The 18,782-nt window shown below is 45.1% G+C and overlaps 1 protein-coding gene across 1 annotated transcript in view; it reads left to right on the top strand.

Annotated features, from left to right (window-relative positions):
• Nucleotides 1-18,782, top strand: part of mst1rb (macrophage stimulating 1 receptor b) — a 142,120-nt gene that overhangs the window by 91,321 nt on the left and 32,017 nt on the right. Inside the window, exons 7-11 of the mRNA XM_080181391.1 lie at nt 5,260-5,398; nt 6,308-6,444; nt 11,799-11,969; nt 13,739-13,832; nt 16,727-16,945. Coding sequence (XP_080037517.1) covers nt 5,260-5,398; nt 6,308-6,444; nt 11,799-11,969; nt 13,739-13,832; nt 16,727-16,945 — 760 coding nt within the window. The remainder of the gene's footprint in view (nt 1-5,259; nt 5,399-6,307; nt 6,445-11,798; nt 11,970-13,738; nt 13,833-16,726; nt 16,946-18,782) is intronic.

Here is an 18,782-nt window from a genome sequence, read left to right as displayed (position 1 = left end):
CTAGCTATTTTGCACACTTGAGCCTTTTCGCATTTGTGGGGAAGTCCGGAACTAGAGGTCGTAGTCTGAGGATAAGGGGTAAACCTTTCGGAACTGAGGTGAGAAGAAATTTCTTCACCCAGACGCTGGTGAATGTGTGGAATTCACTTCCACAGAATGTAGTTGAGGACAAAACGTTGTCTGATTTTGAGAAGAAATTAGATATAGCTCTTGGAGCTACAGGGATGAAGGGATATGGGGGAGATCAGGATATTGACAATCAGCCATGATCAAATTGAACGGCGGAGCAGGCTCGAAGGGCCAAAAGGCCTACTCCTGCTTGTAGTTTCAGGTGGGTGGCCACTTGCTCCATGATGGGCCCACGTAAAATTTGTATCAGGCAGACAGTGGCTTTTAAGGGGTGAGCAAAGCGGTAATTGAACCTGCCGTGACCCCCCAACTCCACCACCACCCCCCCCAACCTCATCGTTCCCCCCTCCCAACCTCATCGCTCCCACACACAGTTCCCAGTGAGATCAATTTTCATGGATCCTCTTTCAGATGGTTGGTGCAGACTCGATGGGCCGAATGGCTCCTTCTGCACTCTAGGGATTCGATGAGATCCTCCCAGTTATCAGGCATAACTCTGGTGGAAAGCCCAGAAACACAATGTTAGTGTAACTGGTACACGACTCTGTGACACACACGTAGCAGAATCTTGTATGAAAATTCATCCCCAGAATCGGGGTCAGCTATTGAAGCCTTATTGTTACTCGTTGGATCGGTATCAGCCAGGATGCCAGCTCTCTTGCTGTTTAAATGTGTGCCATGGGAATTTTTATGACAGCTATCCAAGGGAGGACACAATCATTCTATTCAAATCTGAAGCATTTTGAGTTTCTGTCTGGGAGACACGCTGATACTCCCACCCACTAACAATCCCAGGGAAATTTTGCCAACTATTCTCAAAGCTGCCTATTTGCAGCAAGCCAGTCTGCTTACAATCATCAGCGAGATGTGAATCAGTCAAAAAGATTCCAGCCAAAAGATTCTGGTGGCACGGTGGTTAGTACTACTGTCTCACAGTGAACCTGGCTTCGATTCCTGGGCTTGGATCACTGTCTGTGAGGAGTCTGCACATTCTCCCCATGTCTGCGTGGGTTTCTTCTGGGTGCTTCCGCAGTCTGAAAGACATGCTGGGTAGATGCATTGGCCGTGCTAAATTCTCCCTCAGTATACCCAAACAGGCGCCAGAGCGTGTCAACTAGGGGATTTTTCACAGTAACTTCATTGCAGTGTTAATGTAAGCCAAACAGATGCCGGAGTGTGGCGACTAGGGGATTTTACACAGTAACTTCATTGCAGTGTTAATGTAAGCCAAACAGGCACCAGAGTGTGGTGACTAGGCGATTTTTCACAGTAACTTCATTGCAGTGTTAATGTAAGCCAAACAGACGCCGGAGTGTGGCGACTAGGGGATTTTTCACAGTAACTTCATTGTTAATGTAAGCCTACTTGTGACACTGGTGGTTAGCACTGCTGCTTCACAGCTCCAGGGACCTGGGTTCGATTCTCAGCTCGGGTCACTGTCTGTGTGGAGTTTGCACATTCTCCCCGTGTCTGTGTGGGTTTCCTCCAGGTACTCCAGTTTCCTCCCACAGTCCAAAGATGTGTGGGTTAGGTTGATTGGCCATGCAAAGAAATTGCCCCTTAGTGTCCAGGGATGTGTAGGTTAGAGGGATTAGTGGGTATAATATGTAGGTAGGGCCTGGGTGGGATTGTGTTTGGTGCAGACTCGATGGGCCGAAGGGCCTCTGTCTGCACTGTAGGGTTCTATGTTCTATGTTCTAATAAACAAACTTTAAAAAGGGCTGAGAATCATCAAACCTGAAGATAAAGCACAGCAATGGAGTATGGGGACATTATCATTTCCACATTCCCCTCCTTACAGGCAGTTAATAGGGTGGTGAAAAAGGCATAACGCTCACTCACCTTCATCAGTCGGGGTCCAGATTACAAAAGCAGAGAGGTCACGATGGGGTTGTGCAGAAATTTGGTGGGGCCACAGCTGGATTACTGTGTGCAGTTCTGGTCGCCACATTACAGGAAGGATGTGAACACACTGGAGGTGGTGCAGAGGAGATCCACCAGGATGCTGCCTTGGATGGAACATTGGTAGCACAGTGGTTAGCACTGCTGCTTCACTGCTCCAGGGTCCTGGGTTCGATTCCCGGCTCGGGTCACTGTCTGGGTGGAGTTTGCACATTCTCCTTGTGTCTGCATGGGTTTCCTCCGGGTACTCCGGTTTCCTCCCACAGTCCTAAGATGTGCGGGTTAGGTTGATTGGCCATGCAAAGAAATTGCCTCTTAATTCCCAGGGATGCGTAGGTTAGAGGGATTAGTGGGTCTCATATGTAGGGACATGGGGGTGGGATTGTGTTCGGTGCAGACTCGATGGGCCGAAGGTCCTCTTTCTGCACTGTAGGATTCTATGATTCTATTTAAGTTATAAAGAGAGGTTGGAATCGCCTTGGGTTGTTTTCTCTGGAAAGCCAAAATGTATCAATAACAATTTAAGATATCTGTAAAGCTATATTACTCCTGATACTCAGCTCCCCCTGGACAGGTTTAAAGTATACCGACATGTGGGATAAATTCCTGGATTTAGGGCTATTGAGATTCAGCACAAAGTTAGAGATGTAAACTAGCGTACAATTTTAAAATGGAGTTTGCCACAGATGAACCTGAGCTTAGCTATGTTTTGCAGAGTGAACAATGGTGTGGATTTTTAGGGTATATCTGTTGGTATGGGACACGTAGGTGGGTGTGCTGTCAGCATATTACCACCTCGAGGTAAAACACATTTGAATGCCCTTGCTGCTACTGATAGTTACAAAAATATTTGGTCAATATGTCCTACTTTTCTGTATCCTTTACCTTGCCGAGAATAAGCTTCTTTATCTGGAATGTTTTACTTGCAGCCAACCTACCCATTGGGAAAAACAAAACAGTCTAGCACATGATGTCTGGGCCATAATGTTTGGTTCCCTTGCTTAATTTGCTTTTCAATTTTACTCTGACACCATAAGATCATTAGAAATAGGAGCAGAGTTAGGCCATTCAGCCCATCGAGTCTGCTCCTCCACTCAATCATGGCTGATAAGCTTCTCAACCCCGTTGTCCTGCCTTTTCCCCGTAACCTTTGATCCCCTTACCAATCAAGAACCTATCGATCTCTATCTTAAATATACTCAATGACCTGACCTCCACCATCATCTGTGGCAATGAATTCCACAGTTGCACCACTGAAGAAATTCCTCCTCATCTTGATTCTGAAGCGTCGCCCCTTTATTCTTAGGCTGTGCCCTCGGATCCCAGTCTCTCCTGCCAATGGAAACATCTTCCCCAGGTCCACTCTATCTGGGCCTTTCATATTCTGTAAGTTTCAATGAGGTCCTCCCTCATCCTCCTAAACACCATTGAGTACAGACCCAGAGTCCTTAAACACCCCTCACGAGATATGAGAAGCTTTTAAGTAGAGAGTAAGGGTAAGGATGAGGAGGAAGTCAGAAAGATAGCCATCGCTTGGATGCCCTTACATATTTCTTAAATGGCTCATGTTGCAACGCCTACCCTTCATACTCCAAGTTGGGTGCATGCTCTGGATTAACCTGAGCTGTAACTCAATAGCAAACAATTGAACCTAGGGTTCAACGTGAAATGGCTAAACTGAGATTGGTAGGGTGTTGAGGGCAGTTGGACAGAGTAAAAATCATTGAATCCCTACAGTGCAGAAGGAGGCCATTCATCCCTTCGAGTCTGTACCAACCACAATCCCATCCAGGCCCTATTCCCGTATCCCTGAATTTTTACCCTGCTAATCCCCTGACACTGGGGTCAATTTTAGCATGGCCAATTCACCTAACCTGCACATCTTTGGACTGTGGGAGGAAACTTGAGCACCCAGAGGAAACCCACGCAGACACGGGGAGAATGTGCAAATTCCGCAACAGACATTGTCCCAAGCTGGGAATCGAACCGGGGTCCCTGGCGCTGTGAAACCTTTAAAGTTTATTTGTTCATTAGTCACAAGTAAGGCTTACGTTAACATTGCAATGAAGGTACTGAGGCAAGAGAGTCTGGATCTAACCGAATGGCTTGAGGGACTGAATGGCCTATTTCTGTTAACGATATGCTAAAGGTTGGAGGCAAAATTTTTAGGAGGAAGATTCTTCTCTTCCACGTTACCTACTAGCTCAGTGTGCTGTTCTGCTGCTTAGCTGCATGAATTGTTCCCATGACAACGCACGTGTGTGTTGTAATCTGTTTAAAAATAGGTGATGATCCATTGTTGGATTTTTAAGAAGTTGCCTCCAGCACAGCCACTGCCCACCACCTACTGTGATTGTCTGTGGGCCAGATTTCTGCTTTCATGAAGTTTAGCATTGCATCAGTGTTAAATATTCCGCCACTGCAAAATAATTTCAGAAGGTTACTGAGCACGCTGTACAGAGAGTAAAGTCTCACATTTTTATAGCTTTGCAGTGATTAAATTAGTCCAAAGATGTGTGGGTTAGGTTGATTGGCCATGATAAGAACATAAGAACTAGGAGCAGGAGTAGGCCATTTGGCCTGCTCCACCATTCAATAAGATCGTGGCTGATCTTTTCATGGACTCAGCTCCACTTACCCGCCTGCTCACCACAATCCTTAATTCTTTTACTGTTCAAAAATTTATCTATCCTTGCCTTAAAAACACTCAATGAGGCAGCCTCAACTACTTCACTGGGCAGGGAATGCCACAGATTCACAACTCTTTGTGTGAAGAAGTTCCTCCTCAACTCAGTCCGAAATCTGCTTCTCCTTATTTTGAGGCTATGCCCCCTGGTTCTAGTTTCACCCAACAGTGGAAACAGCTTCCCTGCTTCTATCTTATCTATTCCCTTCATAATCTCATATGTTTCTGTAAGATCTCCCCTCATTGTTCTGAATTCCAATGAGTATAGCCCCAGTCTACTCAGTGTCTCTTCATCGTCTCAACTCCAGAATCAACCTAGTGAATCTCCTCTGCACCCCCTCCAGTGCCAGTATAAGGAGACCAAAACTGTACACAGTACTCCAGGTGTGGCCTCAACAGCACCTTATACAGCTGTAACATAACCTCGCATTCACTTTTGCCCTTTGTTCGAAAGATATTGAAAGAGGCTGAACGAGTCGGCTGCAGCACTTATTCTCTGAAATGAACTGATTTTATTTTAAGATGGGGGTGTTTTCCAACAGGTTGTTGTGTAAGCTACAAGTCACGGGAAAGCCGCAGCCTGAGACTTTGACAGAGGTCAATATTACTATTCAAGAGAAGAAGCACGATGGCGAGTTCTCCATCAGTGGGTCGTACTCCCTCCCAGGATTTCAATTTGTGGTGAGATTCCCGCAGTATCATGATTGGTTTATTTGTTTTCACACGTGGGTTCCGAGTGCCAAATTTTATTGTTAAAATGCTCGCTTTAGATTGCAGAACCAGGCACAAAAATTGCTGATTAGTTCACTTGGAAAATAGGAACTAGAAGCAGGCCATTCGGCCCTTTGAGCATGCCCTGCCATTCAATATGATCATGGCTGATCCTCTATCTCAAAGCCATACACCCGCGCTCTCCCCATACTCCCGCGCTCTCCCCACGCCCCCAAGCTCTGTCCCCACGCCCCCAAGCTCTCTCCCCACACCCCCCCCATGCCCCCGCGCTCTCCCCCCATGCCCCCACGCTGTCTCCCCATGCCCCCGCGCTCTCTCCCCGCGGCCCCCACGCTCTCCCCATATCTCATGCCAACTTTTGACTCTCAAAATCTATTTCCTTTTTAAAAACATATTTATTAATTTGGCCGAGATAATGCACTGGCTGCTAATTGACAAAACTGGAACCTTGGCCTGTTGGATTTGGCTGGCCGAGTTGTTGCTATGTTCTCGCCTGATAAAAGGCAGAATCTTCAAACATATCTGCCCAACTTCCAATACTTGGCCGCAACTGGCTCTTCCTTGATGTAGGGCCAGTCTCAGGAGCCAGTGTGACCATGAGGAGGAGCGTGCCATACTCTATCTTGTCTCCCATCGTGTGCTTTCAGGGTACTGATCAGAGGTGCAGTCTCTATCCATCCCTGCATCTTCCTTGGGGGAAATCAGTGAGTTCCATACAAGGAATGAACTGGGGCCTGTTCCCATCTCTCTGGCACAGCCTCTTTGCAAACTGTGCATCTCCTGTGCCAATGGAGGGGTGCGTAATTCTGTGAATATCAGGATTTGTGGGTAGCTGTGAAGCAATGTTTTTTTTTGCAGAAACCCGTCATAACTCAGGTGACTCCGACCTACGGCCCTGTAGCTGGTGGGACTGCGGTTATTCTTCTGGGACGACACCTGACAACAGGCAACAATCAGAAAGTGACGATTGGTGGGAAAGACTGCACCATAAACAGGTAAGAGATGAGAATAGAGAAAAGCAATATAGAGGGATTATTTACATCTTCGGAACAGATAACTAGTCTTGATTTTGATTTGGTTTGATTTATTGTCATGTGTATTGGTATACAATGAAACGTATTATTTCTTGCGCACTGTACAGACAAAGCACACCATTCATAGAGAAGGAAAGGTGGCTCATTTAAGTGTTGCTAAGTTGAGTAGACTAATTGTAGCTTGGGGTTTGTCAGATTGTAAAATGCTAGCGTAAGCATTGCATGGTCCCTTTTAAAAGGAGGTGCTTTTTACATAAGAACATAAGAACATAAGAACATAAGAAATAGGAGCAGGAGTAGGCCATCTAGCCCTTCGAGCCTGCCCCGCCATTCAATAAGATCATGGCTGATCTGTTGTGGCTCAGTTCCACTTTCCTGCCCTCTCCCCATAACCCTTAATCCCCTCTCTTATCAAGAACCCATCAACCCGCTTCTTAAAAATATTTAGCGAGGCAGCCTCCACCACTTCAACGGGCAGAGAATTCCAGAGATTCACCACCCTTTGAGTGAAGAAGTTCCTCCTCAACTCCGTTCTAAACCGCCCCCCCTTTATCTTGAGGCTGTGCCCCCTAGTCCTACTGTCTTTTTTGAGCGGGAAGAGTCTCTCCACCTCTATCCTATCCATCCCATTCATCATCTTATACGTCTCAATGAGATCTCCCCTCATTCGTCTAAACTCTAACGAGTACAAGCCTAGTTTATTCAGCCTCTCCTCATAGCTCAATCCCCTCAACTCCGGTATCAGCCTGTGCTTAGACAGTTAAAAAAAAATGCAAGTGCAGATAGAGTACCCAAACTGAAACATTTGTATCAAATGGTCAAGCGGAAGTGCTTCCAAGGCAACAGGCTTTTGAATTCAGCTCGTCAATTTGAATTAGGCGCTTAGGTACCAAGAACCTATTAAATTTAAAATTGATGGTTTTGGCAACTAGGACCATTCCTATTGTGGGGGATGTTGATATGTCACCAAAGGTATAAAAGAAGCTTGGCAGTGGGACAAAAGCAGAGAGTAATTGTCATCTGCCAGAGTAATGGCTCTTAGTTCAGCTCTTAGCTCCAGAGAGGGAGAGAGAAATGCCGCCTGCCATAGCTCATAGCTGTTTTTATTTGCTAATACTTCTGCACTCAAAGGGTGGTGAATCTCTGGAATTCTCTGCCCGTTGAAGTGGTTGAGGCTTCCTCGCTGAATATATTTAAGACGTGGGTAGATAGGTTTTTGGTAGGCAAGAGGATTAAGGGTTATGGGGAGAAGGCGGGAAAGTAGAACTGAGCCACGACAGATCAGCCATGATCTTATTGAATGGCAGGGCAGGCTCGAGGGGCTAGATGGCCTACTCCTGCTCCTATTTCTTATGTTCTTATGTAATACGTGGGAATTGTATTTATCTGAGCAGCATTCCATTAGAATCGTGTTTTATTTGGTTTGTTAATAGTTTAATAAACCTGTTCACTGTTAGTTAGATAAATAAATTGTTACTTGTTGATTTTAGAGAGAGTGTTAGGGAGTTATTTTGATTTAACTGTTAAAAGTTGCTAAAGAGCAGATCGTACCACTTCACACTCACATTTTACAGATTATGAGGTGAGGTATTCCTCTTTGAGTTGTTAGGTGTTAGTTCTCAGAGGGGGGGGAGGGGGATCCACCTCCACTTTATAAAATAAGACAGAGAGTCTCTACAACTCTTCTTCAAAAGGTGGTGGAAGCAGAATCTTTGAATATTTTTAAGGCAGAATTTGATAAGTTCTTGGCAAACAAGGGGGTGAAAGGTTTTTGGGCGTGGATGGGAATGTGGGATTGCGGGTCACAATTGGATCAACCATGATCTTAGTGAATGGTGATCAGGCTTGAAGAGCCAAGTGGCTCACTCCCTGGAACAACAAGGACACCTACGTCAGACTCCTATTTATTGACTACAATTCAGCTTTCAACACCATTATTCCCACGAAACTCATCTCCAAACTCTGTGCCCTGAGCCTCGGCACCTCCCTCTGCAACTGGATCCTGAACTTCCTAACTGACAGTCCACAATCAGTAAGGATAGGCAACAGCACCTCCTCCACGATCATCCTCAACACCGGTGCCCCACTAGACTGTGTTCTCAGTCCCCTACTACACTCCTTATACACTTGTGACTGTGTGGCCAAATTCTCCTCCAATTTGATTTTCAAGTTTGCTGATGACACCACCATGGTGAGTCGGATCTCAAACAATGACACGACAGAGCACAGGAATGAGATAGAGAATCTGGTGAACTGGTGCGGCAACAATAATCTCTCCCTCAGTGTCAATAAAACGAAGGAGAGTGTCATTGACTTCAGGAAGCGTAAAGGAGAACATGCCCCTGTCTACATCAATGGGAATGAAGTAGAAAGGATCAAGAGCTTCAAGTTTTTAGCTGTCCAGATCACCAGCAACCTGTCCTGGTCCCCCTATGCTTAACACCTTAGTTAAGAAAACCCACCAACGCCTCTACTTTCTCAGAAGACTAAGGAAATTTGGCATGTCAGCTACGAACCTCACCAACTTTTACAGGTGCACCATAGAAAGCATTCTTTCTGGTTGTAATACAGCTTGGTATTGCTCCTATAAGAACATAAGGACATAAGAAATAGGAGCAGGAGTAGGCCATCTAGTCCTTTGAGCCTGCCCCGCCATTCAATAAGATCATGGCTGATCTGAAGTGGATCAGTTCCACTTTCCCGCTTTCTCCCCATAACCCTTAATTCCCTTGCCTGCCAAAAAGCTATCTACCTGTATCTTAAATATATTTAGCGAGGTAGCCTCCACCACTTCAACGGGCAGAGAACTCCAGAGATTCACCACCCTTTGAGTGAAGAAGTTCTTCTTCAACTCCGTTCTAAACTGCGCCCCTCTTATCTTGAGGCTGTGCCCTCTAGTCCTGCTGTCCTTTCTGAGCGGGAAGAATCTCTCTACCTCTACCCTATCCATCCCTTTCATTATCTTATACATCTTTATAAGATCCCCCCCTCATCCTTCTAAACTCCAACGAGTACAGACCCAGTCTATTTAGTCTCTCTTCATAGGCCAACCCCCTCATCTCCGGTATCAGCCTAGTGAACCTAGTGCTCCTGTTCTGCCCAAGACCGCAAGGAACTACAAAAGGCGGTGAATGTAGCCCAATCCATCACGCAAACCAGCCTCCCACTCTTTGACTCTCTCTACACTTCCTGCTGCCTCAGCAAAGCAGCCCAAATAATAAAGGGCCCCATGCACCCCAGACATTCCCTCTTCCACCTTCCTTCAGGAAAAAGATAGAAAAGTCTGAGGTCACGTACCGACCAACTCGAACAGCTTCTTCCCTGCTGCTGTCAGACTTTTGAATGGACCTACCACCTTGCATTAAGTTGATCTTTCTCTACACCCTAGCTATGTCTGTAACACTGCATTCTGTACTCTCTCGTTTCTCCTCTATGAATAGTATGTTTTGCCTGTATAGCGCGCAAGAAACAGTACTTTTCACTGTATGTTAATACATGTGACAATAATAAATCAAATCAGATCAAAATTCTGCTCCTAATTCATAAGTTCATATGTACTACGGGATTGGAAGAAGAGATTTTGAATTTGGGTTATTATACAGCTGGCATAGCTAAGATGATAAATTATTCTGAATGTTTTATTCAAAGTTTTTTATCTGCACACTCAATTTTAGAGATTGAAATTTAGAATTATAGTCAATGTTTACAATAATCAAAGTTATGTCTATTTTAATTTTGATTTCTTTTTCTAATGATACGTAAATTCAATACATGTATTTTTTTTATCTTGTTTCATTTATTTTTAAAGGTTAGTTAAGTAATTTTAATTTATTAATTCATTCTATTTAATTATTCATTTATCAATCCGTTTAAGTTATTTTTATTTAATTTTTAATTTAACTGCATTTATTTAATTTTTTTAAAATTGGCTTTAAATTAATTTTTAAATTTAATTTATTTTTATTCTAAAGAAAATCATACATTCTGGCAACTTGCCAAATATTTGCTTTAGAAATCCGAAACCCTTGTGGCTCCCAGTAGTTTTTATTTTGGCCATTTCTCTCTCTTTGGATGCAAAAGATTGCTGGTCCCTTGGTTTGGTTCATAACTCACTGAGTCACCCAAACTGGCCCTCCCCATCTTTAACCTTTCAAAGCAAAATATTTCTTTATTTTTAGCCAAGTGTTTCTGTAATGTTCTGACTGTGTTAGGAGTTATGGGTTTTAACAAAAAGGAAATAATGTGGTTTCCACAAGGGGGCTCCCACTAGCACGTAACAGGAGGAGCCATTGCCTGTACGGGGGACAAACTGAAAGTAAAACAGCAGCCACTGCAACACCCTAATGACATCATTGTCAAACCATGTGATCAGTTCTTAAAGCAATCTGCAATCACTTCAATATATAACAGTTTCAAAATGGCTGGAAGTGATGATAATGCTGAGTGCAGTGTACTGTGTACCCAGGGGCTGGTTAGCACAGTTGGCGAAGAATGTGGTGTAGAATAATGTCAACAGCATGGGTTCAATTGCAGTACGGGCTGAGGCAGCTCTTGTTGGCCTGGCCTTGCCCCGTAGTTACATCACGATAGGCGCCCAGATTGCCAACTCTTGGTGGACTACAGTGAAAAGGGGCAAACGCAGAACAGCATCCTTTACCAGTTTACACTGCAGCCAAGCCATCCCCATTCCTTGGAATTTCCTTGACTCTAGCATCATGTAAACACATCTACAAATCTTGGCAGTGTGAGCCTGATACAAATCTTATCAATCTGGTTGTTGGCGTGGTGGCACAGTGGTTAGCACTGCTGCCTCACAGCGCCAGGGACCCGGGTTCGATTCCCGGCTTGGGTCACTGCCTGTGCGGAGTCTGCACATTCTCCCCGTGTCTGCGTGGGTTTCCTCCCACAGTCTGAAAAACGCGCTGGTTAGGTGCTGTGCTAAATTTTCCCTCAGTGTGCCTGAACAGGCGGCAGAGTGTGGCGACTAGGGGATTTTCACAGTAGCTTCATTGCAGTGTTAGTGTGAGCCTATTGGCGACACTAATAAATAAACTTTAAACACACCTGAGCAATTGCAAAGGGAGTTTTCGATTCCAGAATGAAGGGGAGTGAAGAGCTTACAAAGATGAAGAGTGATCTTCCCACAAACGTCCCATGAGGGTGAATGATTTATTTATTGCACCGTACAAACAGAAAATCAGGCTGACTATTGGTATTTTAATTCTCTTGCTGAATGAGCAGAAGTGTTGAAAGAAACAAGTGTTGTTTGAGTAAATGGCCTACATTTCTCATCCCTTTGTACTTACCCCTGCCAGCAAAAATAATACTTTTATACGATGCACAACTGCAAGAGCGAATTCGTTAATGGAGGAGCCTCCTATTGTGGTGATAGACTCGGTGAGAGTAACTACTGAGCGAGACTTCCGGTTCCAGTACCGCAAAAACCCCGTCATCAACAGCATCTACCCAAGCTGCAGCATCATGACGTAAGTCACTATTTAGTCAGGCCTTGCATTAGTTGCTTAGTCAGGCGATAAGGTAACAAAAGGTTACCCGCTGTCGTTACTGTCGTAAGCAGTGCATGAAAATTTACTTGTGTGAACCAAAGGTCAGGACTTTATGATGTCCCTAAGACGGGTTCTGAGGCAGGGAGGGAGTGTTGAATTGAATAGACTGGATTCCCAGTGACCGGCCCACCCAAACCCTGAGACCCCGTGGTTAGACTGCCCCTTCTAGCCCTGGCAGGCCGAGTGATCACACCTGAGCATGCTCCTCATAATCATGTGATCAGCATCACAGGAAATGCTGGAGAATCTCTGCAGGCCTGGCAGCATCTGTGGAGGGAGAACAGGGCCACGGTTTCAAGTCTGGATGACCCTTCCTTAGATGCTGTCAGACCTGCTGAGGTTTTCCCCAAATTTTCAGATTTTGTTTCAGATTCCAGCGTCCACAGTATTTTGCTTTTATCTGTGATTAACAACTTAATTCCTGCCTGTCAGCTGTGGAAACTTTGAAGTGATCACTTTGACCTCCCCGCCTCCTGGGCATCCAGCAGGCTTTCAAATCACTGCACCACTCCACTCTGCAATGGGGATTCCTCTCTCTCTCTATCAGGTGCTGCAGGTGTGAGCAGAGCCCTTTGAAGTCCTCTGACGGAGAGGAGATGTCAATTCACTTGGTTGCAGGGGAGGGGTGGTGGGGTTCCCCTTTCCACACTTGTTCATTCAGCCCCAGTGTATTGGCACAGAACAAAGCATGAAGACAATTACAGCACTGGAACAAGCCCTTCAACCCTCCAAGCCTGCACCAAGCATGTTGCCTGCCTAAACTAAAACCCCCACCCTCTGGGAACCATATCCCTCTATTCCCACCCTATTCATGTATTTGTCAAGATGCCCCTTTAAAAGTCACTACTGTATCTGATTCCACTACAACCCCGGCAGCAAGTTCCAGGCACCCACCATCCTCTGTGTAAAACAAACCTGCCTCATACATCTCCTTTAAATCTTGCCCCTCACCACTTAAACCTATTCCCCCTAGTAATTGACCCTTTCACCCTAGGAAAAAGCTCTGACTATCCACTCTGTCTATGCTCTTCATAATCTTGTAGACTTCTATGAGGTCGCCCCTCGACCGCTGCCGTTCTAGTGAGAACAAACCATGTTTCTCTCATCTCTCTTCATAGCTAATGCCCTCCATACCAGGCAACATCCTGCCAAATCTTTTTTGTACCCTCTCCAAAGCCTCCATATTCTTTTATTTTGAAGTCTTTTATTTGAAACCTTTGAGCCTTCCTAGAAAGCTCAAATGCTTTGAAACCCTCTCTTTTCCATTGAAAACCTTTGATCTCTTTCAATTTCATAATGTGGTGTTTTGACGTAGGCTTTGATTGATTGCTTAATAGTTTTCTACTCAGCTTTCAGTCAACTGTACTTATTCATTTTTCCCCTCATTGTTGAATGCACCAGAAGTATCTCCATTGTTCCTAACTGCAATGTTTACAAAGATTCTAAGCTTGATGTCAGCTGTGGTTTCTTCAAAGGGGTTCCGGGGTTTCACTTCTTCTTTTGCAGACCACTTTGAGTGTGTGTGTTTGTGTGCGTGTCCACACGTGCATGCATGTATTTGTAAGGTGTGCGTATGTGTGCATGCATTGAGTGTGCACATTTGAGTGTGTGTGCATCTGTCTCTCTCATGCATGCATGTATTAAGAATGGAATCACTGTTTAATCCAATGAGCTTGTTTTTTCCACAGAGGCCTCAACATCACAATAAGTGGGAGAAATCTAAACTCTGTGTATCAACCAAAACTAGTATTTACTGATGACAAGAACAAAACATTTGAAAAGGTAAGTTTTTAGATTAGAAATATTTCACCATTGTTCTATCCCTCTTCTTCATCTCTTTCCCTTAAATCGGCTAAAACCCGTTTTTAAAATAATTAATAAGTCCTGGAGGAGGTACTCAAAGAGCTGGAAGGCTTGTGGTGCAGTGGGTGGCATCTCTGCCTCTGACAGGAGCTCTGAGTTCGAGTCCCACCCCAGGATTTGAATGGCCAATGATGACGTGTTCACAATGTGACCAAAGCGGTGACCTGCAAACCCTTCCAAAACTGGCCATTGGCAGGTTTTGATTTGATTTATTATTGTCACTTGTATTAGTATATAGTGAAAAGTATTTTTCTTGCGTGCTATACAGAGCATACTGTATGTAGAAAAGGAAAGGAGAGAGTGCAGAATGTGGTGTTACAGTCACAGCTAGGGTGTAGAGAAGGATCAACTTAATGCGAGGTAGGTCCATTCAAAAGCCTGACAACAGCAGGGAAGAAGTTATTCTTGAGTCGGTTGGTACATGACCTCAGACATTTGTATCTTTTTCCTGATGGAAGAAGGTGGAAGAGAGAATATCCGGGGTGTGTGGAGCCCTTAATTACACTTTTCCAAGGCAGCGGCAAGTGTAGGCAGAGTTAATGGATGGGAGGCTGGTTTGAGTGATGGATTGGTAAGAGTGGGAGTGATTCCTGGTCAGCTGTGTGATGTAAAGTTGGAGCCTCTACGATGTCTATCCAAAGCTCAGTTTCTCCGGCCACGCAGGTAGAGGCTGTGGTTAAGAAGACATATGGTGTACTGGCCTTCATCAATCGAGGGATTGAGTTTAGGAGTCGGGAGGTAATGCTGCAGCTTTATAAGACCCTGGTCAGACCCCTCTTAGAGAACTGTGCGTAGTTCTGGTCGCCTCATTACAGGAAGGATGTGGAAGCTATTGAGATGGCGCAGATGAGATTTACAAGGATGTTGCCTGGATTGGGTGGCATGCCTTATGAGGATAGGTTGAGGGAGCTCAGTCTTTTCTCCTTAGAGAGACAAAGGATGAGAGGTGACCTGATAGAAGTGTATAAGATGTTGAGAGATATAGATAGGGTGGATTCCCAAGGCTTTTTCCAAGGGCTGGAATGGCTGCCACAAGAGGACACAGGTTTAAGGTGCTGGGGAGTAGGTACAGAGGAGATGTCAGGGGTAAGTTTTTCACTCAGAGGGTGGTGGGTGAGTGGAATCGGCTGCCGTCGGTAGTGGTGGAGGCAAATCGATAGAGTCTTTTAAGAGACTTCTGGATGAGTACATGAGACTTAATAGAATTGAGAGTTAAAGGTAAGCCTAGTAGGTATGGATATCATCAGCATACCTTGTGGGCTGAAGGGCCTGTTTGTGCTGTAGTTTTTCTATGTTCTATGTTCTAAAATATATGGGCATGTTGCCGTAGCAACATAGCCTTGCTGAGTGAACCAGAACACGCCAACTACCACTATTGTTGACTGAATGTAAAATTGATCCAGTGTGACTGGGTGATGTGCATCTCAGGATACGAAGGGAAGTAAGGATGGAACTTGCAAAGACGATGACCTTAATCTTCCAATCTTCCTTTGACACATGGGGTGGTGCCAGCAGAGTGGGGAATTGCAAATATTATACCCATTTTCAGCAAAGATATGCCCAGGCTCCACAGGTCTGTCAATTTAACCCAAGTAATGAGAAAACTTAGATAAAAACAAAATGCTGCAACCTGAAACAAAAACAGAAAATGCTGGAAACTCTCAGCAGGTCCGACAGCCTCTGTGGAGAGAGAATAGAACCAACATTTCGAGTCTCGACGACCCTTGTTCAGAGAAGGGGCCTGCTGAGTTTCTCCTGCATTTTCTGTTTCTGCAATGAGAAAACTTCATGTTTTCTTGTTGGCTCCCCCTGGTGTGTGCCCGATGTTGGGGGCATGGGTGATCAGACCATTGAGTTGTAGGGGTCGAGGTTGGCCCTCTGTGTTCAAGGGTTATCGTACAGAAAGATCCCAGTGTTTTTTTTTGATTGGGCAAACAAAATAAGTTTCCCATGGCATTAAATCCAAAAGGAAATAATACCCAATATCTTCCACCTTGCTTGCTGTATCCCAGGACAGTATAATCCAAGCGAAACTCAGTGATTTTAATAGCGTAAAAATGGGACCAAATAAAATGGTTGATAAACCCTTACAGTGCTCACAATTGCTTGACATCACTCTGTCAAAAGATCAAAAACTGTTCCTTCTGTAGCCCCAAATCGGGGAACCTTCCCGTGTTGTCCCCAATGCCTCTACTTTCTCAGAAGACTGAGGAAATTCAGCATGTCCGCAACAACTCCCATCAACTTTTACAGATGCACTATAGAAAGCACTTGTCCGGATGTATCACAGCTTGGTATTACTCCTGCTCTGACCAAGAGCACAAGAAATTACAAAGGGTCATGAATGAAGCTCAGTCCAAACCAGCCTCCCGTCCATTGACTCTGTCTACGCTTCCCTCTGCCTTGGCAAAGCAGCCAGCATAATTAAGGACCCCACGCACCCCAAAACATTCCCTCTTCCGACTTCTTCTGAATCTGAGGTCAAGCACCAACCGACTCAAGAACAGCTCCTTCCCTGCTGCGATTGGACTTTTGAATGGACCTACCCTATAAGAAGTTGATCTTTCTCTACACCCTAGCTATGACTGTAACACTACATTCTGCACTCTCTCCTTTCCTTCTCTATGAACGGTATGCTTTGTCTGTATAGCGCGCAAGAAACAATATCTTACACTGTGTCCCAATACATGTGAGAATAATAAATCAAATCAAACTGAATCAAAAACCAGCGTGCCTCCGCTCTCTTATGAACTGCTACGTGAATCAGCTGGATGTGTTAGCATTTGCATAATTCTAAATACTCTTGTCTGCAGCCATGTGAGCAGCCGGACGCCTCCGAGGCGATGATCTGTAAAACCCCACTGATTGATGACGATGATGAAATTGAAGGGATGCTGGCTGTGATTATGGACGGCGTGCAGAACCTCAAGTCATTTGAGATGGAATACATGAAGGATTACGTGGTTCATCCGTTCGATGACGATGGCAACGTATTCAAGTTGACGAATGACGAAGATGAGATTAAGATCCACGTGAGTCAATCATTTGGGCTCTTCAGCTGCGAGGAAGTGCGGAAGTTAGAATCGTAGCATCCCTACGGTGCAAAAGGAGGCCATTCGGCCCATCTGCTCTGCATCGACCACAGTCCCACCCAGGCCATTTCCCTGTAACCTTATTTACCTTAGCTAGTCCCTCTGACACTAAGGGGCAATTTTTAGCATGGCTAATCCACCTAACCTGCACATTGTTGGACTGTGGGTGAAAACTGGAGCATCCAGAGAAACCCACGCAGACATGGGGAGAATGTGCAAACGCCACACAGACAGTGACCCAAGCTGGGAATTGAACCCAGGTCCCTGACGCTGTGAGGCGGCAGTGCTAACCACTGGGCCACCGTGCGACCCCCAATTATTTGTCTGTATAGCACATACACAATTGAAAAGGACTAGGAAGAAGTACAAACTTCTAAATCCCACCCCTTTTCACAAATGCAATTCAAGTATTTAATAATTTTCCAGTTACATACTTTGATGTGTTCCTAATATCCTAATAACACCTCGTAAACACACAAAACAATACTAGGATGTTATTCCTTAACTTTATAATCAGTAAAATATTCAATCCTTATATTTTTTTTAACCTCCTGTCCATCTTTCCAAATCAACATCCAAAACATTCCAAAGCTTCACCCCACACACCGAAACGCAGAAGCCGCAATCTTACCTTTTTGCCTCATCGTCCGATGGGTGGGGCGAGCTGGTAGGATCGCGAGAGAGCCGAGACATCAGGTTTGCATCCGGTTTCTCGCCTCTCACAATCTTAACCGGCGCCGGATATTCGACAAGCTAGGCCCTGCCCCCCTCCCCCTGCTGGCGGGAAACAGGTTTGGCTTCAATTTTTTGACAGAGTTTGGTAAGATTCCATTTTTATCATGCCCAAAAAAAAACCCAGAGTGATTCTCTCCCGTTTTCATGATTGTTTGGCACTTGGGGTTATTTGCGTCTGATCGCCTCCCAGAAACTATAAATCAGCATAAAGTTTTTAAAAATTGTTTTTCTTTCTTAATTCATAATCCTCTTCCATCAGAGTAATGGTGGGTAGGCAATGGCATAGTGGCACTGTCACTCAGGGTAACGTTCTCCCTGGCATCAATCCCATTATGGCCCTCTTGAAAGCAGGAATGCAATTTGCATCATGGCGAACAGGACTGGAAAACATCCTCACTGTTTCAAAAGGGAATTGAACAGACACTTGCGGGAATTGGACCTGCAGGGCTGTGGGGATAGAGTGGGGAATGGTGCTGACTGTACAGGAGCTGGCATGCATTCTGTCCGTCCTGTATTGGCTCTATATTAGACCCCCCATCAGATCCCCATTAATTTTCCAAAGAACTCACTTTGTGAAACACGATTAAGGAGGCAAGAAAAGGGAAAGCGCATTTGTCATTGATCTGCACGGTGGCAGAGTAGTTAGCACTGCAGCCTCACAGCGCCAGGGACCCGGGTTCGATTCCGGCCTCGGGGTCACTCCCTGTGCGGAATCTGCACCTTCTCCCCGTGCCTGCATGGGTTTCCTCCGGGGGCCCTGCTTTCCTCCCACAGTCCGAAAGATGTGCTGCGTGGGTGCATTGTCCGTGCTAAATTCTTCCTCGGAGCAGCTGAACAGGCAGCGGAGTGTGACAACTAAGGGATTTTCACTGTAACTCCATTGCAGTTGTTAATATAAGCCTACTTGTGAATGATAAATAAACTTTAAGACTTTTGGGTGTCAACAGAATGACATGTTACTAACTTCCAGATCGATCATTTCGAATGCGCAGCTGAATATTGGAATCATAGAATCCTACGCTGTGGAAGGAGGCCATTCAGC

This window comes from Carcharhinus amblyrhynchos, chromosome 3 (genome assembly GCF_965287045.1).
Source record: "Carcharhinus amblyrhynchos chromosome 3, sCarAmb.v2.hapA, whole genome shotgun sequence".
In the NCBI taxonomy this organism is placed as follows: Eukaryota; Metazoa; Chordata; class Chondrichthyes; order Carcharhiniformes; family Carcharhinidae; genus Carcharhinus; species Carcharhinus amblyrhynchos.
The sequence above is the reverse complement of the archived record's forward strand: the minus strand, read 5'-3'. Positions and strand labels throughout refer to the sequence as shown.